The following is a 25,631-nucleotide window of genomic DNA, read 5'->3' on the forward strand; positions in this document are numbered from 1 at the left end:
TAAGGGCTCGTTTTTCCGTGTTTTGACACACTATTATTGAGATCTAACAGACAGTATAGCCAAGGAATGTACAGGGGAAGTTATTAGAACTAATGGGATGTAAATAGGAAGAAACAAAAGTGGATGAAAAAATAACCAGCCGTGAGCAGAAATTGAACCTACGACCTTCGAATAACGCTTTCGTTGCTCTAACCCCTGAGCTACCGCAGCACATTTCCCTCCATCCACTTTTTTGGGTTTATATGTGAATTTAGAAGTAGGAGTGACAGTCAGCGCCATATAAAATCCAAGCCACGAGTGTGAACCACTCTTTCATGCGCATGTTTGGCGTCACATAGCACGTGAACTTATTGCGAGCGGGCAGCTGATTAATAGTCCCTCGTATACAACCTAATGACACAAAGTCTGCCAAAACGAGACCCTTGTTAAATGGAATTAGGCAAAGAAGTGTATACCAAAGCGCTCGTTTTTCCGTGTTTTGACACAAAATTAATGAGATCTAACAGACGGTAATGCCAAGGAATATACAGGGAAGTTATTAGAACCAATTGAATGTAAATAGGAAGAAAAGTGGATGAAATAATAAACAGCCGTGAACAGGTATCGAACCTACGACCTTCGAATAACGCTTTCGATGCTCTATCCACTGAGCTACCACCGCAGCTTTCCCTCCATCCACTAGTTTTGGGTTTATATGTGAATTTAGAAGTAGGAGTGACAGTCAGCGCCATCTATAAGCGAAGCGACGAGTGTGAACCACTCTTTTATGCGCATGTTTGGCGTCACGTGGCACGTGAACTTATTACGAGCGGGCAGCTGATTAATAGTCCCTCGTATACAACCTAATGACACCAAGTCTGCCAGTACGAGACCCTCGGTAAATGAAATAAGGAAAAGGAGTGTATACCTAAGGGCTCGTTTTTCCGTGTTTTGACACAACATTAATGAGATATGACAGTAATGCCAAGGAATGTACAGGGGAATTTATTGAAACCAATAGAATGTAAATGAGAAGAAAAGTGGTTGAAAAATTAAACAGCCGTGAGCACAAATCGAACTTACGACCTTCGAATAACGCGTTCGATGCTCTTTCTCCTGAGCTACCACAGCGGCCTTCCCTCCATCCACTTTTTTGGGTTTATATGTGAATTTAGAAGTAGGAGTGACAGTCAGCGCCATATATAATCCAAGCGACGATTGTGAACTACTCTTTCAAGCGCATGTTTAGCGTCACATAGCACGTGAGCTTATTACGAGCGGGCAGCTGATTATTAGTCCCTCGTATGGAACCTACCCAGGCAGCACAGAAGGTTGGCCCAATATTGGGGATAGATCGGCATTGCCTGGCCCATGAATGGCCCAGTTTTCACAACGTACCGCCAAGATTGGCTATGCCAGCCAAATAGAACGGCGACGTTGGACCAGCGTTGACAACGTACCCCCAATATTGGTTCTGCCAGCCGAATAGAACGGCTAAGTTGGACCAGCATTAACAACATTCCGCCAATGATGGCTGTGCCAGTCTATTAGATTGGTTATATTGGGCCAGCTTTCAGAACTTTCCGCCCATATAGGCTGTGCCGGCCTATTAGAACGGACACATTGGGCCAGGTTGTACAAGTAGCAGCCAATATGGGCGGAGCCATCCAATAAGACCGGCATTATTGGCCCGCCGTTTGAACGTTATTGCCGGCGTCAGCTGAAAAGTCAACATTACGATGTCATAATATTAGAATATGAACCAATATCTGCGTGTGCTGCTTTTTGGCGCTGTTCTGGCCCCAATTCACGCGCCGATTTTTCAAGTTAGAGAGGGAGTAATATATGTGCCGGGCACAATATTAGAACTATCTTTTCGTCATTAAACCATGCCCCGCCACGGCGGTCTAGTGGCTAAGGTACTCGGCTGCTGACCCGCTTGTCGCGGGTTCGAATCCCTGCTGTGGCGGCTGCATTTCCGATGGAGGCGGAAATGTTGTAGGCCCGTGTGCTCAGATTTGGGTGCACGTTAAAGAACCCCAGGTGGTCGAAATTTCCGGAGCCCCCCACTACGACGTCTCTCATAATCATGTGGTGGTTTTGGGACGTTAAACCCCACATATCAATGAATCAATCATTAAACCATGCACAGCTCGTTGAAATGCATAATCGTTGGTTAAAGTTGTGCAAGGTAGACTTTTTAAGTGAGAAAAATTACCGATCAAGTTTCTCTGTCAGACGTGACGTCCGATGCGGTGCTATCCGTACGTATGACGAAGCTGCTGCGGATACCGCTGTTTTACGCGTGCATGTAGACGTCGAATATCTGACGCAAATCTTATCGTATCATGTGTCGGGCTAGCTATCTACGCGACCTATTCGAATCTGTTTTGCGTTCACAGCACAGTACGGTTAACGGCACTTGCTGCTGCTTGACGTGTGGGAAGAGCGGGGGTCGTCAGTTGCGTTATGGTGACTGAATCATACAACATATGCAGTTGCCGTGATCTAACACACAGACGCGCGTGCGCACGCACGCACGCGCTATATTCATGCAACGACCACACGAATTCTCAACAACATCGCAGCGAACGGTTGGTAAGGTGTTGCGGAGTGTGTGGGCGTCGTAGGGCACCCTGTCGATGCCCAGCTCATTGCGAATGCGAATTTCGGCGTGGAACGCACCTTTTTTATGTACTTTTTTTACGTGTGCCCAAAACCGTAGGCTGCGCGATACGAGAAGTACGACACACACACACAAAAAAAAGAAGAAACGTGAATGCATAGGGCAAATCGTTAATAACAAAAAAAAACACGCACGCTTACGCCACTGCAGTGGCGTGAGCGTGCGTGTTTTTTTGTTATTAACGAAGCACGTGTGCTTCCATAAAACATGACAGCCAAGAATGATGAAGTATTCATTTACATACAAATTACTATGAGTTGCTGAAACTCACGCAAAAAAACATAATTTTCTTCCTTGGATATTGATCGAGTGCCTTGGAATTATGCTATGTGAATTTGACACATCAACAGTGCACTACGATTCCCACCATAAGGGGCCACAATCTTGGCAAGTAATAGAAGTACTCTTCCCACCTGATGTGCACCTAACGTAAAGAGGCCTTGTTTCTCAAGTTAGCAATATATATATATATATATATATATATATATATATATATATATATATATATATATATATATATATATATATATATATATATATATATATATATATATATATATATATATAACCACTGGAAAAATATACCAGGTGTAACCAGAAAAAGGTGCACCTGCAGTTTAAAGTTTAAAAGAAGCAATGACATGCCAACCATCCAAAATAGAATGCCCGAGAAAGGAGCATCAATCAGTATTACAGCAGCTAAAAGCCTGCTAACAGCTGAAGGTAGTCATGCTGCTCTTCCATTCAAGTATAGTGTACACTGAGAAAAGATACTGAAGATACACCATCAGCAAATGACAAAAGCAATACAGACAGAGCTTTCTCTTATAATACAAAAAGTCTTTAGCTGAGGAGACAAATAAGCCATTGGCACACAATAAGTGCACAAAAAAAAAGCTGTCGCACGAGGCTGTCAGCGCTTAGACAACACAGGCAAAAATACAGTAGACTGAAGAAGGGAAAACTCATAGCAAAAGTTACCATATTCCTGACTTCTTGCTTTGCGTGCAAATGAAGCTAGCGTGAAGTTGAACACTAGATTAAAGCACCACAATCAAAATCTGGAAGTCAATGCTTTAGGTATAATACAAAGTACTGAAGAAGCATGCAAAGAGCATTCCTGTGAAGGCAAATATAAAAAAAGACTGAAAGCTCTGTGGCCCTGAACAAGACAACACCACAACCAATCGAAGAGCCGCTCGGACACACCAGCAGTTCTGGCCAACACTAAAAAGTCAGAAAAACATATCTTTAATGCCTTTTTTACAAGAGAACTTCAAAAGAAATGTGCATACACCAATGCCAGAAGTATCGATGGAAGCCATTACTCATATTCAGCTCTTCATTGAAACACTGACAGAAGATACTTGTACCTGGATGCTTAATTACTTTGGTACAACTCAAGAGCGTCGACGCCAAGTGGCAAAAAAATTATGATGGAAGACTACAATGTGATCAAATGCACACGTCAACCACCAACCAAGGTCCTATGCTAGAGTGAATATCGCAAAAAGTCTTGAACGCCTAATGTGACTGGCTCATACTCAGCGTTCTCAATCATAATCTTGACCTCCCACACAGCATATTATTTCAACAACCTGCCACCTCTCACCATGTCATGAAACAAGCTCGAGTATACACAAACGCTCCTCACCGTTAGGTAGTTAGATAGCTCCACTAGGGCTTCACTCTCGGAACACATAGACCAGGGCCGTAACTAGACGGGTAGTGAGGAGGTTCTGAGCCCCTGAAGTATTTTCATGCTCTGACTTTTCGTCAACAATAGCTTAATCTGGGCAAGTTGGTTCATCGTGGTTGTGTTCTAGTAACAGTGAGAGAAGTTCAGGAAGAGACAAAAAGTACAGGAAAGAGCGCTGACTGCCAACTAAATTTTATTGAAGGTACTACGCCCACTTTTTTACAGAGTACAAGAACAGTGCTCATGCACAACGACACATGTGAGACCATGATAATATAATCTTAACTGAGAAAAGAATACTCTCTCTCCGAATGGATGAGTGAAGGTATACTGATGCACTGATCCATGGGCTTCCTGACAAGAAAATGCTTTCACAGTCTCTCTTTCATTTCTTGTTCTTGCTTTTTTCAAAACAGTGTTTTATGAAACATAGAACTGCACTTACATTCTTTACAGTGTATGACCATGCGACTACCATAGCCATTCTTAACATTTTAAGCATGCTGTCTTGCTCAAACATTGGGGCATTGCCCAGTTTGTTTTATGTTTACGTTTCCACGTGTCAATAGTATCTCATACACAACGTTATATTGGCATTCAGTATACCTATTCTCGTGACGAATGGTGAAATAATGGCTATTCCTGTTGCTTTTTAGTACACACACTTTTGAAAACTTGCAAGGGATGGCAAATAACAAGATAAAATCATATCGGCTCGCTATTTTCTTTATATTGTGAAACACCTTATGTACGTACGGTATAGCATGCAAAGATCTTTGGTCATTCTGTTTTTATTTTGGTCCTGTTTTGTTTAACTTGACTTTTTGCAGGAGGGTTTAGCACACGGGTGTGATGGTGCTGTTGGGATATCCAGCATCCTTTAGTCTTTTAATCTGGTTTTTAAGGCTTACCTCATCCTTGTGCTCACATGACTTCTGAAGGGTGGCCTCAATGCACGTGGTGGCAATTCCTCTGTCTAAATTGTGTAAATGTGTAATTATGTGTTATGATGTACTAAAAAAGATGTCCCAAGAATCAGAATAAGTGACAGTAGTCAAAGTTTTTGTCACTGCCTTTATACAAATACCAGTTTATTTGTTGCCTCCTGCAGTATTTTAGGGCCTCTTATATAGATAGGATGTTTTCTCACTTTTATTACATTTTTGTATTGATGATGCCATATGCTCAGGAGGTAGAATGTGGTTATGTTCTTTCTGATAACTTCTAGCTTCTGAGCAAAGATAATGTTTCAGAAAAATGAAAAAAGGCTAGCATAATATTAAGACATGGGAAGAAAGCAGAGTTTATCAAAAATGAATGCATTAGTTGGGAATGAGAAAAAAAGATGGATGACAGGTCAGTAATGTCAATTAATTTATATTAGGACACATGAAATGTAGCAGAGGGTGGCAGGTGATTAGTTCCAATGAGATCGAGAAATTATCAGCCATAATATGAAATTGGCTCATACAGGACAGGGAACATTGATTGGGCTTCCACCCTACAGTGGACATAATATAGGCTTAACGCTAACAATGAGCAAAGCCTGTGAAATTAATGCTCCATGAAATGAGCAGTACTGCACAGATTGCTGTGCTAGACTTCCCATTTTGCATGTTTTTACCAGCTTATCCTGCTCGCTGTTCAGACACAAAGCTTCACCAGAAAAACAATGTTATACTTGGTGAGGATAATGCCAGTGAATCCAGTGTTTTATCTACACCTTTTCTTGCTTAAGTCCTCCTCCAAACTATACGATTTTTCTTGGAAATGTTTTGCTTACAGCACACCAACCGATCAAGTGAAACAACTTTATTGGGGTCCTGCAGGACGCACCCTAGTATGCAATCACCATTTCACTTCACGTTACAACATACTGGTGGTAAAAATATTCTCTGGCAGGGTACAGAAGTGCATGCACTGAGCTAGCTTGTGCAGCGCGGTCTATTCCAGAAAGCTGAATTTATGTTTGGTACAAAATTTTGTAACCACACGATGCTTGCACAGATTAAATGTGGCCACACATAGCAACTTCTGAGCTTTTTTATGAAATGATCTCGCAGTATCTGAAAACATTTGTTTTTTTGTTTACTTCATAGTTCCCAGTGAAATATTTCTCTTGTTCCTCTCATTGAATAATGGCATTTGGTGTGACTAAGGTGTTCCTAATGCCTCACTATGAGATCAGAAAAACGATTCTCCTTGAAATTGCTTCACAAGCATTTCCTAAGATATTGAATGACACTGCCTGCACATGTACAAACATTTGCTAGTTTTATTGAGGGTTGATGATAAAGGGAATCAGTTGGTGCATCCAAGCCGGACAGAGATTGACTGGCCCTGAAAAGGGCTGTTTAGTTATATATCTTGCAGCTTGTTCCAGGTAGACAGGGCTTCATTCTGTAGAAATGGTAACTCATCACACTGGTTCCCCAGCATGAAGAACATAACTTGATGCTAACACTGACTCAGATGTTCTGAAATGTCATAGAGGGTACATGAAGGCTGGGTACATGAAGGTTGCAGTTATACTAACTGTACAGTCAGCATGCTTGTGTGATGTGTGCATAGCTGCATCAAAGCCACGTGTGAGAATTGCGTGAACAGCTGAAAATCTCAATGGCAGCATAGCTTAAGAAGTCTGTCATCCCTTTTTTGCCAGTTTCCAATATCATCCTTCCCTTTTCATGCATCTTCTTTCAATATATCTGGGGTTTTAATTCCCAAAACCACGATATATTAATGAGAAGCAAATTTTGAACATCTGGTGTTCTTTAACATCTTCACTTGTTTGCAGCGCAACACCAGAAACACGGGACAGGGAAGGAGCAAAAGAGAAAGAAAAGACGGCGCCGACTCTGAAAAAGACGGCACTGGCATCATGACACGCACATGTCGTGATGTAAGCTGCCCAAAGAGTGGCCTCCCGTGAGAATAGTGAAGAATTGGGAATAGGATCTACCAGTAAGGGCTTTGTGTGCAATTCACAAACAGTGAAAGATCCACCAGGGGTGAACCACAGGTACATGGTGCACTCTGGTTGAGAGAGAGCAGAGTAAAACAGATGTGCCAGACAGGAGATTATAAATGGTTTTGTCTGGAGCTGGTGCCAGACCGAACTCTGATTAAGCGTAAGGGAGTATTGAGTGCCAGGCCAATCTGATCCCATTCCTGTGATGGGGTGCAATGTGATGACAGGTGCGAATTTCATTTTCTTTTTTTTCCATGGGTTTAGGGAAATAACTTTTCAGGGATCAGATGAAAATACCTCCGACATACATAATAACATGCTTATTCTTGGGCGTAGTCATGCCTAGCCACCAGATTGGGAGAAAAAGGAATGTTTCCCGAAATGTGCGATAAAGTGTTGGGTGCTACGCCTTGACGGAAGTATTGATAGGTGCTTTGGAAATCGGTACGCCATTTCTGTAATCGTTAAATATGCAACTGCATGTGCCACTGCTAGGGATAGCGTGACACTCTCAGCCATTTCGGGGTAAGCCGTTTTAATCTACATGAAGATGTTAATGAGCCCGTTCTCCATCACAGCAGTAGCTGTGGCCATTCCTTCAACTAGGCCTACTGCAGCGCCAACTAAACGTCTGCATGAATTTAGCGCTAGTACCGTACATAATCATCAGCACGTGCCTTGGGTTCACTTCGATGGTGTTGTGAATTCATCTTGCGTGACAATGGTTTAAGTTGCATGCGTGCCTTAATCATTATTGCAATAGGAGACCATGATTTATCGTCACGCATGGTGTTGCTTAGCTCGGTCCTCAGTGTTCGAAGCAGGTTCCGCCTTGTGAGTGCATGAGAGAGGTACAAGAGTTGATTTCTGCTCTGTGTTTCTATAATTCCCTAGCCTGTATTATACAGGAAGCGGATAGTGCTGGTGTGCGTCAGCTGCCTCGGTGCGCTCTCAACCGCCTGCCTGGTAAGACTGATAGCTCATTCTATCAGCGCCTTGTCGTACTTCCTCCTCACACTGCGACATGTCCTCCACTTGGAGGACATGATGACGGAACAAGATGATACGAAGCCCAAAACCGCAATGTTTGCAAGCCACAACCCGAGCAAACAATTCAACGGTGAGGCCAGAAAATCTACCGGACTAGGCCTAGAGCAACAAGCCAGAGAGCATATTCTTGGCTGGATAGATGGATGGATGTGGCCGTACCCTTTAGATTGGGCGGCGGCTAACATCACCTAGCCGTAATGCTTAGTGAACTAACCACTAGATTTTTTTCCCCTTTAAATAGTAAAGTTGGACGGGTACTTTGAAGTGAAGGGTTTAATTTTCAATCGTGCCTTGACTTTAGCCACCAATCAGATAACCTCCTTGCAGTTAAGTCTACCCGCTTAAAGTCTATTTTGCCCTCCCTGTCCCTAAACACCAGTGCTTTGAAAAACTCTGCGCCATCATCTTGAACTATAAGGTGAAGCCCTTTACAAAGCATTGTCAAGTGTTCGGCAGTTTTTTCTTTCGCTTCTCACGCACTGCATATTGTGTCTATCTCTTCATATTTGGCCCGATATGTCTTGGTTCGCAATACTCCCGTCCTGGCCTCAAACAGTAGAGAACTACCCTGAGTATTATCATAGATTCTTTCTTTGGCAATTTCCTGCTTAAAAGTTCGATAGATCTCTAGTGCGGACTTCTTAATCATGCCAATTCTCCACATGTCAGTCTCCGTTTCCTGCAGTTCCTTTTTAACCGATAGTTCTTTCTGGTTTGGCCACCTGCTGTTTTCTAAGTATTTACCAGTCAATTTCCTGGTTCGCTTCCTCCATTTTGTATTGACATTCTTCATGTACAAGTAGCTGAAAACCTTCATAGCCCAACGCTCCTCCCCCATTTCTCTCAATCGCTTCTCAAATTTTATCTTGCTGCTAGCTTCCCTGCCATCAAATGATGTCCATCCCATATCACCTTGTACTCCCTGGTTTGGTGTATTCCCGTGAGCTCCTAAAGCAAGCCTTCATATTTCACGTTGCCTAATTTCTAATCTTGCTTGAACTTCTGACCTCATGCACAAGACCGCGTTGCCGAACGTCAGCCCAGGAACCATGACCCCTTTCCATATTCCTTTCACAACATTATACCTATTGTAATTCCACAGTGCCCTATTTTTCATCACTGCTGCATTCCTGTTATCTTTAGTCGTCACGCATATTTCGTGTTCCCTCAGGTACTCGGTCCCATTGCTTATCCATACGCCCAGTTATTTGTATTTATCTGTTATCTCTAGCGTGACTTCCTGTATTCTAAGCTCACTACCTTTGTTATCATTAAAAATCATGACTACTGATTTTTCCTAACTGAATCTAAAATCTAACCTGTCTCCCTCATTACCGCAGATGTCCACCAACCTCTGCAAATCTTCCTTGTTGTTGGCCATTAGCACTATATCATCTGCGTAGATTAATGCTGGTAGTGCTTGATCAATGAGTTTTCATTGTTTGACTAAAGAGAGGTTGAAGCCAAGTCCCCTTGCCTCTAATCCTTGTAGGTACATCATGAATAAGAAGGGTGACAGTGGGCACGCCTGCCTAAGTCCACGTTTCACCACTGTGGGCTTGGATATCTGTTTTTCCCACTTTTTAACTACCTTGTTAGTTTTATAGATTTCCTTTAAATGATTAGTGACTCCATCTTTTACACCCAGTGTGTCTAGTATTCCTCACAAGTCCTCTTGAACCACACTATTGTACGCTCCCTTGAATTTCTGCAGGCCGGTAGGAAGCTTCACAGCGCAGCGCCTGATCTTGTGAAACGGCGCAGCCATGCAGGCAGGGCATTCAATTCCCTCCCTATTTTTTGTATACTACTGTCCTTGTGTACATCGTAGAACTCATAACAGTAATGATAGCAAACAGATCATTGATTCGGGTAGGCTTGGTGTTTTTATTTAAAATGGAACAACGAGGAAGCTGCTGAAGCTCGTGCCTGTATACAGCTGCTTTATATGGAGATGAAACTTTAACGAAAAAAAAATGTAATGATAAACAGTAGGCTCATAACAAACAACATTTCTCTGAGGGTGCATGGAATATATGTCCCATGCAAGGCTATGCATTGCAGTCCTTACTGCATTAATTATGTACACGTACTGCAGGGCATGCAAGTGTATGCAGACACACGCTGACGAAATGACATTTTTTGCTACATACAAACGTGCACCGCACCAAATAAGACGCACGTGTTTGTATAGTCAGGGAACACTCGTGAATATTGATGAAATCACTCAGCTCGCTTAGAGTATAAAACAAACACAATTGCGAACAATAAAATGTGACGCTGTTTAAAGAGGCGGACCCAGGTTACGAGGAGAATTATCAGTATGGCATACACACCACGTGTCAAGCTTTTGCAACATCTAAAGAGACTAAATATGGAAAGTTGCCTTTGTAAGTTAACATGACAGTACCAAATGGAGAAGCCACACGAGAGAACAATTCATCGTGGGCTAAAGAATGTGTTTTAAATATTATACACAGCTTTGCAAGATAATATCGACGAGTTTTACTCGTCTAGGTGTGGGAGGTGTAGGCCTGATAAAATGCGATGTTGCTTCAGAGCCTTTCTTTCGTAATATTGCAATTTTATTCAACTCTTTCAAACGCGGCACCGTAAGTTTCTACTGGGTGCTCGAACACGGCAAGCAGGTCGCGGGGCAAAATCTTTGTAACATTTTATTACCGAAACAGCGATACTAGCAATGCTTGAGCTGCACTTGCTGTTTTCTAAATTGTAACCTCCTCAATCTCATCACTGTGATCAGGAAACAGAGAGGAAAAGTACAGCAGTAGTACGTAGAGAAATATTCAATTTCACGCCCTTTAGCAATATCATCTAAACAAATTGCCAGTTCACTGTTGAATTCTCGATGGAAACAAACAGCTGATCAGGGACGCAAGCTTGGCTTAGCACTGGCTTGGCCGTTCATACAGAGCCAAAAGCCGCTGCAGGAAACTGGATTGCGAATCGTATTGAGACAAAATATTTTATACATTTTTGTTTTCTTTGTTTCATTTCTCTAATTGCTCTTGTGATGGCGTGGACCGCGCTTCGTGATCTCATGTACCGGCGCACTGTTTTTAAGTTTAGTATGGCGCACGATAATACATGATTGCGTGCTTTAATTTAAAAAGGTTCGCGAGTATGGCAGCAACGCTGCAATGTCGGGAAGAGGCACGGGGAAGAGGATAGTAGTAGAACCAGTAGCAGCTGCATGCCCGGGTGGAGCGACTGATGCCCAGATGGAGGAATGTCAACCCAAGGAGGATATAAAAACTTGCTTGTGTCAACCCGATGCCTTTTGTGTTGGCCGTTCTGGCAGTTCCGCCGACTTTATAGAAAGAGACGACCCCGTCGCTTGTCCTCTTCTCTTTTCCTTCGGGCATCAGCGACAACATTGACGGACGACGTGTTCGACTTCACCGTGCACGTGAGTATAGGTTGGTTTTTCATTCGAGTGAATTCTTGTTCAGATTTGCAACTTGTCGACTTCATCCTGATCACCTGTCACCGGCAATAAGTCACATACGTGTGATATTTAGGTGAAATAAATGATAATGCACATTTTCTGCTCCATTTGCGTGACTTAGCTACACCAGGACATGAGGTAAAGCCTTTGTCGCCTAGCCACTAGCAGGCAAGATCGATCACTCGCATCCTTCAGTTCACGAATCAACGCGCCTGCCTTAAAATTAGTAAGCTGCTCGCAAAGAAATCTTACCGAGGCAATTTTGTTTTCTGTGAACAATGCACCGTAGATTTGTCTTGAATAACAAAAAAAAAACTTGAAAAATAAATGTCGCGACCTTTTAAAAAACGCCGTGTCTAAGAGCTAGACGCGGCATTTTGTAAAAGGCTCATTAAATTCAGTATGCTTTCGTAGTTTCTGCTTGAAATTATTATTGTCTATGAATTTCATGGCCCAATCTTTTGCTTTGGCTGAAAATCTCGGCGGCAAAAACTTTGTTCAGTGTCCATTTAAGGGCAGGTGTAGATGCCATCATTTCAGTCACAAATCTTTTTGGTAGTCGGTCGGCTGGTTAACAATAAGGGTACTAACTAGAGTTCCAGATTTCATCAGCAACACATCGTCATGGCTTCATCAGATGCTGCATTATATACATTCTATCCTCATTTTTAAATAGGTGTACCGTATGGTCCACTGTTACAGGAAACAAGCGAGCTCATGGACAGTGAGCCATGTGGTGCTAACTGGCAGCGAAGCTTGTGAATGGGACGCATGCGCATAGAATCGGGGTGTGCCCAGTTTTGTCTGCCATCTCCGCCTGTACGCATGACAGCATTGGAAAGCGCATCCGTATTTTAGCTGCGCAATTCATCTAGCCCAGTGCCTCCTGCTTCAGGGATTTCCCGTGAGCACAAAAAATGCATGACTTTAATCGTTGCTGCAGTGTTTTGCAAGTTGTCACCGTAAAGCACATCATATTTTTCGCATAATGCTCGCTGCAACTAGCAAGTTTCGATGACTCAAAATGCTGTTCAGGTCTGATGTAGCAAACATTTTAAGCTCGTCCTCGTGACCATGAAATATTGGTTTAATAAATAATGGAAGGCAGAGTTGGTATCAGTTGATTTACAGTGTGAAAATGAAAAGTGCGAAGGACCGTGCCTCGTAAGTAAGCCCCGAGAGCATGAGCAGAGAAGTAGCAGATGAGGATGCTCATGCGCTGCATTTCCAAATCTCACCAGCACTAATGCTTGACGGACTGCTGGCCACGCACTAGCGTGTTCTTTCTGAAACAGGACTTTGGTCTTGTAAGCAAGTTCTTTAAGGGCATAAGTAAAACGTAGAATGGGCCCCCTAAATGCACCCATCCTTGAACCATTGGGCTTATGAATTAGTGCCCTTTTCAAAATACAACTATTCTGAGCTATAAATTGTGACAGAACAGTGCACGAAGTTTAAAAATGGGAAAAAAGTCTTTAAATGTCCCCTTTATACATAGTGTTCTTGTGATGTCACTTCTGCCGTTGTCGCCCTCTCCCGCCATGCCGTGGTAACTCCCTGGGTACTTACGGCAGTTCACGTGCTGCAGTGCGGTTTGTTGGGGGCTCGTCATCTGTTGCTGTGAACGATGTGGAAGCATTGTGGTTTTTTGTTGTCTTACTTTAATGAGCTCATTGGATTAGGAAGGCCTCGCTCGTTCACTCGATACAAGACCAGATAATCAAGATGTGCGACACATATACCAGCCATGGCGTACACCGGCTGCCCGCCACAACCTATGATGGGAGCGCCGTCTCTAAGCAGAGAAAATTGCTGCATGTCAGCAATAATCTGCTGTGATTCTCGAGTAGCGCAGCGTCGCTTTCAAACGAGCAGCGGCACAGTGCTCAACTCTGTCAAGTGAAGGGTGAAAGTCGAGTCAGGGAGCGTTTATAAATATGGGGGTTAGTTTTGTTGTCTTGTTAACCTGCCATTAACGCTGGATTGATGCTACTTTGCTCTAGCTGTACAGTGCCCTCCAAGGCTCAAGGAGGCACCGCACAGGGAAGGCTTGGAGCAAACCATGCGTGAGTTTCCTTTCATTGTTAAACTATGCACGTATTAAGTGATAGACTTTAATGTATGCTATTTGTATTGTGAAAGTTTTTGGGGACATACAACTTCCAAAACTTATATGTTCTGACGAAAATCACGCAAGAATGAGAGAAGCTTGTGCAAAAATTATGCAAGAGTGTAAGAAGCTTTTGCAGAAGTCTGTGAAATGAAGTTTTAAAATTTTGTGGCAATGTGTCATTGTACAGTGGTCAACAGTCTTGCTCAGCATGCTTGACTGCAGGGCTCCCGGCTGCACCGGCGCATCTACGGAGTGCCTGATGCATGATGGGCCAAATGTCAGCCTGCACACTGGTGCCTCTTATCCCCGTTTGTCTGTTACATCAGTGTCTCTTGTAAAGGAGATCAACTGTGCTACCTTTTTTTTTCGAATGTAATGAGTTCTTTTTCCAGATTATTGTTGTTTTATGGTAGAGCCTCACATTTCTATCAAATACTGAAGATTCTATTTTTCCTTCTAGATGTTATGAAGTCCCTCCTTGTGTTACAATAGAGTGAACACTGTTATGAGAAAAGCTACTTTATGAAGTTAACTCACTCCATATTGACTTAACACACAAAATTGGTGAAAACTACACTCCATTCCAGCTGCATTAGGAATAATATTCATTTGCATACTTCTGTTTCTTTTGTTTGTTTGTTGGCTGGAGGTTTGGAGTATAGGGTGGCCAGAGGGCACTGTGTAGTCTTTTCTTCATCTTCCCAATTTTGTGAACATCAATTGATAGCCGTATGGCAAGCAGCCAGCATGCTGAAACAGCGGTGCAAGCATACAAGATGTTCACCATTGCATGCAGTCAGTTGCTGTGAGCAACCTACTGCATACAATTAACTGCGAGTGGTGAACTAACGCTGCACTATGTGTGCCTCCTGGAAAGCTGCAACGGTAAAGTGCCACAATCGTATAGTAACATGGATAACATCGTAATTTGTTTGTTGAATAATTTTGCAACAGAATCAATGGAGTTTTGGATAAATTTGTGTATCTGCCTGGTTCATCAAAGCTACAGAGTCAAATGCGGTATATACTCGCGTATTATGTGTACTTTTTTTGTCAATCCGGTCATGTGCGAAGCTAGTAGGAATCGCTGGCCTAAAAGCTCAACTGGGAATATATGTTGCAGGCGCTGTCACAGCTGTCTCAAAGCGGATTGTCATTTGTTTGCTAAGCCTGTTCAAATGCCCCCATTTTCTTGAAGTTCTTCCGAACAGTGCTCACAAAAACCAGTTCCCACGACAGGGTTATACCTGAGAACATAAGTACTCTCCAATAATTGTCAGGAACCCAACGTAAAGTAAGATGCAGACAAGGAAGCGCGATGCCAACACAGTGCTGTGTGTGTCGCCCTTCATGTGTGTGTGTGTCCATTCCTTGTCCCAGTCTTCTATTGCGTTGTGTTCCCTCCGATATCTAACCAACACACCCAAGCTTCTATGCTAAGTATTATTCAACGCACTCTTCTGCTGGCTCTCATACTGAATATTGCATGTCGAAGAACTCCACGCTGATGTGCTTAGCGGTAGCACGGTTTCAGTTTTCTTCGGTAAGCTTTATAACAGCAATCTGCCTCGTATATAATTATTGTAGCCTATCACAAGGAACGGTAAAAACGCAATGGCCAGATGGCGAAACCGAAAAAAAAAGAGTGCGAAAACCTGCCTCATCTAGTTGATGTGACAGGTCCTTGCACGCGTTCAACATCTGTGCTGTGTCTCGAGAATACATTCTTGCCGTGAAAGAGGTGGGAAGATATGAGGCAAACCTTTAGGCATTTCGGACTACACATAAACAGGTTTCAGTTTTCAAGTTCGATATTCTAGGGAAAGCATAAAAGTTCATGGAAGAAGGGACCTTGCACTCAGTCCATTTTGTGTAAGACTGCACTCGCCTGCTCGACAAGAGATGTGCCTGACCAGAGCATCATGAAGTCAAATGTGTCTGTGTGTGTGCTGGCAAGGTGGCTCGGGCTGGTTGGGGAGGGCAAAGTATGCGAGCAAAAAGTTTCTTGTAGTAAAGCAGGCTGGCTAATTATACTGATGAGCAAATTATGTGAGGATGTAAATTGTGCGAGTAAATATGGTATGTACTCTTGTATGTTTCAGCTCTATTGCTACGGATCCTGCGGATCCAACTTGGCATCCGGCAGCAACAAAGAGAGGTTCTGCAGGAGGTGCGACAGCTGAAGCACAAGGTACGGCTCTTGTCCGTGCCTCAGCACGCCCAGCCAGCACAGCGCCCCTCTGACCTTCCCCGGCTGCCTGCTGGTACAATTGGAGAAGTGGAGGCAGCAGAGGCAGCTGTGCAGAGTAAAGCTGTGGCTGCGGCTTTGGTGTATATTTCTTGATTTTTAATATGCCTATGTAACATGCAGAAATTTAGTACTGCTTTAAGATACTGTGTTTCGGGAAACAAACTAGTCAGGTTATCTCATGAGCCACTGTACTACAGTCGAATATGAATAATTCGTACTCAAAGAGGCCAGAAAATTTGTTCAAATTAAAAGAAGTTCGAAATAATGAAAGTTACCGTAATTACTTGAATCTAACACGCACCTTTTTTCCGGTTAAGAGAGTTCATAAATCGCATGTGCGTTAGAATCGAGTACGAAAAAAAAATGAATATGGTCATTCTATTGCCATCGCCACTTACAAAATGGCCGCCCCCTACGTGCGTCGGCATGGCGCGTCGGTCATTTCTGCCTATGTGTTTCCCATGCGCGGCACTTCATACGTGTGCTGAGGAGTTCGTCATCTTGTAGTACATTAGCATCGACGGCATGGTAGGGCCGACTCCAAAAACTCGACGAGTGCACCACAATGCTGCTTCTAAAAGAAAAGTCGTCACGTGTGCCGGAACGGACAGAAATCGGGCTGCATCGCGGTCATTCAGAGTTCCCGAAACGTGCGTGTGGGACTGGCGGAAACAAAAGCAGAATATTGTCGACAGCAAAGATTCACGCAAAGGCTTCAGTGGACCACAGCAGGGTCGGTTTCCACAAATTGAAGAGCTGCTCGGCGAGTATGTGATTAAGCAGTGAGCGGCACAGCGGCCCGTGATGACAGAACTGCTCCAAGTGCAGGCTATGCAGTTAGCCTTAGAAAAAGGGCTAATGCAGAGCCATTTTAAAGCGAGCAGGTGCTGGATAACGAACTTTATGAAGAGAAAAGGCTTTTCCCTCCGAAGGCAAACGGGCATATGCCGGAAGTTGCCGGAGGAGTACGAAAAAAAGCTTCAGAGTCTTCAGAGGTTCCTTCTAAACTTGCGGCACAACAACGGCTACCTGCTTGGGCAAATCGGGAATGCCGATCACACGCCTCTTTACTTCGACATGCCTGGCACCACAACCGTCTAGGAGAAGGGGGCGAAGCAAGTTTGTGTACTGACATCGGGCCACGGTAAAACTAGAGTGACAGCAATGCTCTGTTGCACGTCAGATGGGCATAAGCTTCCCCCGTACTTCATATTTAAACGGCAGACGCTCTCAAAAAGAGTCGTTTTCGCGAGTGGTGTGATCAAGCGGGCCAACGAGAAAAAAGGGTGCGCGTTGCAACCGATGTCTTAGTTTTTTTTTTTTTCGTGGAAACCGGGCGCGCGTTACAATCGAGGGCGCGGTAGAATAGAGTAAATACGGTAAACGAGCGGAGGGCTCACTATGCAGTGATGCATGTGCATGGAGAAGTTTTATTCACAAATTACAGGACATCCGTCATTAATTAACGTAGTCAATACATGTCTGTACACGTTGGCCTTGCAACGAGTCAACAAGTTTTGCGTGCAGTTTGCAAAGCATTTGTACTTCGGCTTCAGTATTCTCCTGGCAAAAGAAGTTGCGCGCGGCAATGTCCAGTGCTGACACTCTTCGAAGACAACTGTGTTTCCACTGTTACCATCTGCGCTGCAGCCGGAGCGTGGCCAGCACATGATGAGAATGGAGGAGCGTCTCCACCTGGAGAAAAGCAGATCGGCATTCGAGAGAGAAACACTCCGCGGCAGCTTTTTTTTTTCTCTCTTCTTGCGCAGTGTTAAAAGGAGAAGAGTCTCTACATAGCAGGAATGAAAAACAGGAAAGCGTGACACCGGCGCATTGCAGATCGGCATGAGAGAGCCAACTTTCTGCGACAGCTTTTTTTCCCCTCTTTCTCTTCATGCGCAGTGTTAAGAGGAGAAGGGTCTCTACGTGGCAGGGACGGAAAAAGCCGAAGCGGGGCACAGGAATGTCGCAGATTGGCATTTGGCAAACATTCCACCGCAGTCTTTTTTTTCCTTTTCTTCATTTTCTTCTTCAAGCACAGCGATGAGGTGTCTGAAGTGCCACCGCAGGATTGGGCCGGGTGCTGAGAGCATTTTCGGAGCGCGGTATAGCTTTGATAGGACCACAGTGTCAGTTCGAATTAAGTGTGTTGGAATTGATGAAATTCGACTGTATTTACTGTAGTCTGTGAAGTCCGAGTGAACTGTCCTAAGCTAGCAGACGATGTAGGCGGCATCGTGTGTTTGATGGGCAGTGGCTAGCAATAGCCTGCTTAAAACAGACATTCAGTAATTTTGTTCATTTATCACCCTATTTCGTGTCCGCTGCGGCTCTCTCTACTTTGAGCTACAGTTCACCCTGCCTTGTGTTAGCCGATTTCTTACTTTTTTAAAAATCTAACATGCACCCAATTTCGCAGTGTGAAGAAAATGCACCTTTGTTTATTGTGATGAGATTTCTATAGCGACATGCCTCTTTGTTGGCTATCACAGAAAAATATAAACAGCAAATGGTGCGACCATCTAGTGCGACCTTTATTTTTCTATCAGTTTCATCTATGACCAAGATTTGGTCGCTCTAAGGTTGCCTCATGGTACGCCTTGATCATGTTCATTTATCTTGTTGTAGTCTGCTTACAACGCATTAATTAAAAACATGTCCAAGCTTCTTTTTGAGTTCCACATATTTTATCGTTTTTCACCTGTAGAAGCTACTCCTGGTCAACATTCAGGCAAAGACATTGTAACCTCGAAGAAACGTGCATTGGAATTTGAGCACTGTACAAAGTAAATATACTATTTCATAGCTAGAATCAATATTTATTAAGGGTTATAACAGTGTTGTATTTGATTTCATAACAGCGAAACTGCATTCAGAGAAGGACTCTGAAAGGTTCTCACACTGAGTGTGAGAGGGCTGATGTGGAAACCATTTTAGGTCAAGTGAGTTGAAGTTAGTGTAAAAAAACAACGAAATGTTGTGATGCCCAAAAATTCAAGCTGTTGTTTTCAGTGTCCTCTTCTTGCAGATTTTTATCATGAAAACATTTCGATCTGCTGTTGCGTTTATCCCATCTATGCTTCTTGCATTTTTTTACAGCGCAAGCACCTCCTGCAGATTGGGGGACGTGGCCTCCGAGAAATTGGTGTGAATGCCATGAAGGCTGTATTGGCACATGACGTGCAAGTGCTGTACAGCCTTCATGGCAGAAAAGAGAAAAGGGCCTTTGTGAACCTGAGGCTCTGTAGATTAGTGACAGGTTAGACTTGTTCATTGTTTTATGTGTGTGTACCCTTGTGTATTCTCTGTACTGCAGTGCTTCATGTGTGCTATGGTATTTTTGTTCTTGTATGCAGATGTCATCCGCCAAAAAGCAGGGTGCGACCAGGCGGAGGCCCTCAACTTTATTAAGAGGTGGCTGCCAGGGTCTGGTGATCGCTGTGGGGGCAGGAAGCGGCGCTTCAGAGAAGCATTTGTTGTGGAGCAGCCCGATGATCCCCACTCTCAGAGTGCAGATTATCGGCTGCTCGCGGCAGCTGGCTTCCTGCCCAGCCACAGCAGCCAGGGCCTTGACAGCACCACTGTCACTGTGCCCCCAACGCAACCTGACCTGCAGTAGAGCGGGCCTTTTTTAGTTGTGTATATATATTTTTCAATGTATACATTTTTTGTTGTACCAAATAAATAAAAAAAACAAAGAATAAATAGTCTGCAGACTGTCGGTGGTGCACTGTTCGGCTAGCTTATGCTGATTCGGAAGCACCATCACCATGTTTTAGTTACAAAAAAATGCTCTAAACTATGAATATTCTCGATTACCATGTGGGGGACATATGTGGGGATTGCAAGTGGGGGACATAAGCTTTCAACATTTACTTCCTAACAACTTTTTTCGATATGCTGTACCAAATACCAGTACCAAATAAAGCACTCGCTATTGCAAAAGATAAATTGGTAAAAAAGTAAACTACACTTCTAGTGTTAGCAAAGGGAATGAGGTATAAAAGATGAAATAGATCGAGTAACTGCTTTCAGTTCTCAGCATTCAATTTTCTGTTGCCCCAAGTATACAGGGCTGCAAAGCTACAAGAGCGGGTCATCGAGGCATATTGTTTAAATCTTCCGGTAAGAAAAATTCCCTACTAATAATGGTTACATAATGGCAAGCCAATCAGTAGCCAATATTCGTCGTGCAGGAAACATCGGTGTAATAACGTCATTTGATTGGCTGCAATGTGGCCCTGGATTGGTCCAATGTCGGTCGTACATCCGTAGCCAATATTCGTCGTGCAGCAAACATCGGCGTAAAAATGGCATGTGATTGGCTGAAATATGGCCCAATGTTGGCCGAACATTGGCAGCTTTGTCGGCAATACGATGGGCCTTCGTCGGCCCAATGTTGGTTGCATACTGGCTAAAACATCGGCAAAACGTCGGCCCATCATTGGCTTGAACGTCGGCCCGACATTGGAAGAAGTTGCACTTCCGACGTCGGCCCGACGTCGGTGCCGATGTTAGCCGATGTTGGTCCAAGATTGGTCCAACGGCGGCGTGCTGCCTGGGTAATGACACCATGTCTGCTAGTACGAGACCCTCGTTAAATGAAATGAGGGAAAGAGGTGTATACCTAAGGGCTCGTTTTTCCGTGTTTTGACACCATATGAATGAGATCTAACAGACATTAATGCCAAGGATTGTACAGGGGAAGTTCTTGGAACCAATGGGATGTAAATAAGAAGAAAATTGGATGAAAAATTAAACAGCCGTGAACAGGAATCGAACCCACGACCTTCGAATTACGCGTTCGATGCTCTAACCACTGAGCTACCACAGCGGCTTTCCCTCCATCCACTGTTTTTTGGTTTATATGTGAATTTAGAAGTAGGAGTGACAGTCAGCGCAACATATAAGCGAAGCGACGAGTGTGAACCACTATTTTATGCGCATGTTTGGCGTCACGTTGCACGTGAACTTATTACGAGTGGGCAGCAGATTAATAGTCTCTCGTATACAACCTAATGACACGGAGTCTGCCAGTACGATACCCTCGTTAAATGAAATAAGGAAAAGAAGTGTATACCTAAGGGCTCGTTTTTCCGTGTTTTGACACCATATGAATGAGTTCTAACAGACATTAATGCCAAGGATTGAACAGGGGAAGTTATTAGAACCAATTGAATGTAACTAAGAAGAAAAGTGGATGAAAAATTAAACAGCTGTGAACAGGCATCGAACCCACGACCTTCGAATAACGCGTTCGATGATCTAACCACTGAGCTACCACAGCGACTTTCTCTCCATCCACTTTTTTTGGGTTTATATGTGAATTTAGAAGTAGGAGTGACAGTCAACACCATCTATAAGCGAAGCGACGAGTGCGAACCACTCTTTTATGCGCATGTTTGGCGTCACGTAGCACCTGAACCTATTACGAGTGGGCAGCAGAATAATAGTCCCTCGTATACAACCTAATGACACCGAGTCTGCCAGTACGAGACCCTCGTTAAATGAAATAAGGAAAAGGAGTGTATACCTAAGGGCTCATTTTTCCGTGTTTTGACACAATATTATTGAGATATGACAGTAATGCCAAGAAATGTACAGGGGAAGCTATTGAAACCAATGGAATGTAAATAGGAAGAAAAGTGGATGAAAAATAAACAGCCGTGAGCACAAATCGAACCTACGACCTTCGAATAACGCGTTGGATGCTCTAACCCCTGAGCTACCACCGCGGCCTTCCCTCCATCCACTTTTTCGGGTTTATATGTGAATTTAGAATTAGAAGTGACAGTCAGCGCCATCTATAAGCAGAGCGCCGAGTGTGAACCACACTTTTATGCGCATGTTTGGCGTCACTTAGCACGTGAACTTATTACGAGCGGGCAGCTGATTAAGAGTCCCTCGTATACAACCTAATGACACTATGTCTCCCAGTACGAGACCCTCGTTAAATGAAATAAGGGAAGGAAGTGCATACTTAAGGGCTCGATTTTCCGTGTTTTGACACACTTTTAATGATATCTAACAGACAGTAATGCCATGGAATGTACAGGGGAAGTTATTATAACCAATGGAATGTAAATAAGAAAAAAAGTGGATCAAAAAATAACCAGCCGTGAGCAGGAATTGAACCTACGACCTTCGAATAACGCGTTCGATTCTCTAATCACTGAGTTGCCACAGCGACTTTCCCTTCATCCACTTTTTTGGGTTTATATGCAAATTTAGAGTAGGAATGACAGTCAGCGCCATACATAAGCCAAGCGACGAGTGCGAACCACACTTTTATGCGCATGTTTGGCGTCACGTAGCACTTGAACTTATTACGAGCGGGCAGCTGATTAATAGTCCCTCATATATAACCTAATGACACAGAGTCATGAGATCTAACAGACAGTAATGCCAAGGAATGTACAGGGGAAGTTATTAAAACTAATGGGATGTAAATAGGAAGAAACAAAAGCGGATGAAAAAATAACCAGCCTTGAGCAGAAATCGAACCTACGACCTTCGAATAACACTTTCGTTGCTCTAACCCCCGAGCTACCACAGCGGCCTTCCCTCCATCCACTTTTTTGGGTTTATATGTGAATTTAGAAGTAGGAGTGACAGTCAGCGCCATATATATTCCAAGCGACGAGTGTGAACCACTATTTCATGCGCATGTCTGGCGTCACATAGCACGAGAACTTATTACGAGTGGCCAGCTGATTAATAGTCCCTCGTATACAACATAATGACACAAAGTCTGCCAAAACGAGACACTCGTTAAATGGAATAAGGCAAAGAAGTGTATACTAAAGGGCTCGTTTTTCCGTGTTTTGACACAATATTAATGAGATCTAACAGACGGTAATGCCAAGGAATTTACAGGGGAAGTTATTAGAACCAATAGAATGTATATAGGAAGAAAAGTGGATGAAAAATTGAACAGCCGTGAGTAGAAATCGAACCTACGACCTTCGAATAACGCGTTCGATGCTCTAACCCCTGAGCTACCACAGCGGCCTTCCCTCCATCCACTTTTTCGGGCTATATGTGAATTTAGAAGTAGGAGTGACAGTCAGCGCCATATATAATCCAAGCGACGAGTGTGAACAACTCTTACATGCGCATGTTTAGCGTCACATAGCACGTGAACTTATTACGAGCGGGCAGCTGATTAATAGTCCCTCGTATGGGACCTAATGACACCATGTCTGCCAGTACGAGACCCTCGTTAAATGAAATGAGGGAAAAAGGTGTATACATAAGGGCTCGTTTTTCCGTGTTTTGACACCATATGAATGAGATCTAACAGACATTAATGCCAAGGATTGTACAGGGGAAGTTATTAGAACCAATGGAATGTAAATAAAAAAAAAGTGGATGAAAAAATAACCAGCCGTGAGCAGGAATTGAACCTACGACCTTCGAATAACGCGTTCGATTCTCTAACCACTGAGCTACCACAGCGACTTTCCCTTCATCCACTTTTTTGGTTTTATATGCAAATTTAGAAGTAGGAGTGACAGTCAGCGCCATACGTAAGCCAAACGACGAGTGCGAACCACACTTTTATGCGCATGTTTGGCGTCACATAGCACGTGAACGTATTACGAGCGGGCAGCTGAATAATAGTCCCTCGTATACAACCTAATGCCACCAAGTCTGCCAGTACGAGACCCTCGTTAAATGGAATAAGGCAAAGAAGTGTATACCAAAGGGCTCGTTTTTCTGTGTTTTGACACAATATTAATGAGATCTAACAGACAGTAATGCCAAGGAATGCACAGGGGAAGTTATAAGAACCAATGGAATGTAAAGAAGAAGAAAAGTGGATGAAAAAATAACCAGCCGTGAGCCGTAGTCAAACCTAGGACCTTCGAATAACGCGTTCGATGCTCTAACCACTGAGCTACCACCGCGGCCTTTCCTCCATCCACTTTTTTGGGTTTATATGCGAATTTAGAATTAGGAGTGACAGTCAGCGCCATCTATAAGCAGAGCGACGAGTGTGAACCACACTTCTATGCGCATGTTTGGCGTCACTTACCACGTGAACTTATTACGAGCAGGCAGCTGATTAATAGTCCCTGGTATACAACCTAATGACACCAAGTCTCCCAGTACGAGACCCTCGTTAAATGAAATGAAGGAAAGAGGTGTATACCTGAGGGCTCGTTTTTCCGTGTTTTGACACGATATGAATGAGATCTAACAGACAATAATGCATGAGATTGTACAGGGGAAGTTATTAGAACCAATGGAATGTAATTAAGAAGAAAGATTAGTGGAGGAAAAAGAACCAACCGTGAACAGAATCGAACCTACGACCTTCGAATAACGCGTTCGATGCTCTAACCACTGAGCTACCAGAGCGGCCTTCCCTCCATCCACTTTTTTGGGTTTATATGTGAATTTAGAAGTAGGAGTGAACGTCAGCGCCATCTATAAGCGAAGCGACGAGTGTGAACCACACTTTTATGCGCATGTTTGGTGTCACGTAGCACCTGAACTTATTACGAGTGGGCAGCAGATTAATAGTCCCTCGTATACAACCTAATGACACCGAGTCCGCCAGTACGAGACCCTCGTTAAATGAATTAAGGAAAAGGAGTGTATACCTAAGGGCTCGTTTTTCCGTGTTTTGACACCATATGAATGAGATCTAACAGACAATAATGCCAAGGATTGTACAGGGGAAGTTATTATAACCAATTGAATGTAAATAAGAAAAAAAGTGGATGAAAAAATAACCAGCCGTGAGCAGGAATTGAACCTACGACCTTCGAATAACGCGTTCGATTCTCTAACCACTAAGCTACCACAGCGGCTTTCCCTTCATCTACATTTTTGGGTGTATATGCAAATTTAGAAGTAGGAGTGACAGTCAGCGCCATACATAAGCCAAGCGACGAGTGCGAACCACACTTTTATGCGCATGTTTGGCGTCACATAGCACGTGAACTTATTACGAGTGGGCAGCTGATTAACAGTCCCTCGTATACAACCTAATGCCACCAAGTCTGCCAGTACGAGATTCTCGTTAAATGGAATAAGGCAAAGAAGTGTATACCAAAGGGCTCATTTTCCCGTGTTTTGACACAATATTAATGAGATCTAACAGACAGTAATGCCAAGGAAGGCACAGGGGAAGTTATAAGAAGCAATGGAATGTAAAGAAGAAGAAAAGTGGATGAAAAAATAACCAGCCGTGAGCCGGAATCAAACCTAGGACCTTCGAATAACGAGTTCGATGCTCTAACCACTCAGCTACTACCGCGGCCTTCCCTCCATCCACTTTTTTGGGTTTATACTTGAATTTAGAATTAGGAGTGACAGTCAGCGCCATCTATAAGCAGAGCGACGAGTGTGAACCACACTTTTATGCGCATGTTTGGCGTCACTTAGCACGTGAACTTATTACG

General features: G+C 43.5%; 1 protein-coding gene across 2 annotated transcripts; it reads left to right on the forward strand.

Annotated features, from left to right (window-relative positions):
- Positions 1-13,832: 13,832 nt before the first annotated feature.
- On the forward strand, positions 13,833-19,923 carry LOC142767761 (uncharacterized). 2 transcript variants are annotated; one of them, XM_075869994.1, is made up of 4 exons: positions 13,833-13,920; positions 16,070-16,158; positions 19,318-19,477; positions 19,575-19,923. In XM_075869994.1, the coding sequence occupies exons 1-4, from the start codon at positions 13,917-13,919 to the stop codon at positions 19,835-19,837; spliced, it is 516 nt and encodes a 171-aa protein (XP_075726109.1). In that variant the 5' UTR covers positions 13,833-13,916; the 3' UTR covers positions 19,838-19,923. The 2 variants fall into 2 exon arrangements, with proteins under 2 accessions (XP_075726109.1, XP_075726114.1); XM_075869999.1 differs by lacking the exon at positions 19,318-19,477 and having other exon boundaries at positions 13,839-13,920.
- Positions 19,924-25,631: the final 5,708 nt, after the last annotated feature.

The sequence above is a fragment of the Rhipicephalus microplus genome, chromosome 1 (genome assembly GCF_043290135.1).
Source record: "Rhipicephalus microplus isolate Deutch F79 chromosome 1, USDA_Rmic, whole genome shotgun sequence".
Lineage (NCBI taxonomy): Eukaryota > Metazoa > Arthropoda > Arachnida > Ixodida > Ixodidae > Rhipicephalus > Rhipicephalus microplus.

Coding starts and splice junctions, on each gene's coding strand:
- LOC142767761 (XM_075869994.1), top strand. Junction 16,159..19,317: donor TGCGACAGCTGAAGCACAAG/GTACGGCTCTTG, acceptor ATTTTTTTACAG/CGCAAGCACCTCCTGCAGAT. Junction 19,478..19,574: donor GCTCTGTAGATTAGTGACAG/GTTAGACTTGTT, acceptor TCTTGTATGCAG/ATGTCATCCGCCAAAAAGCA.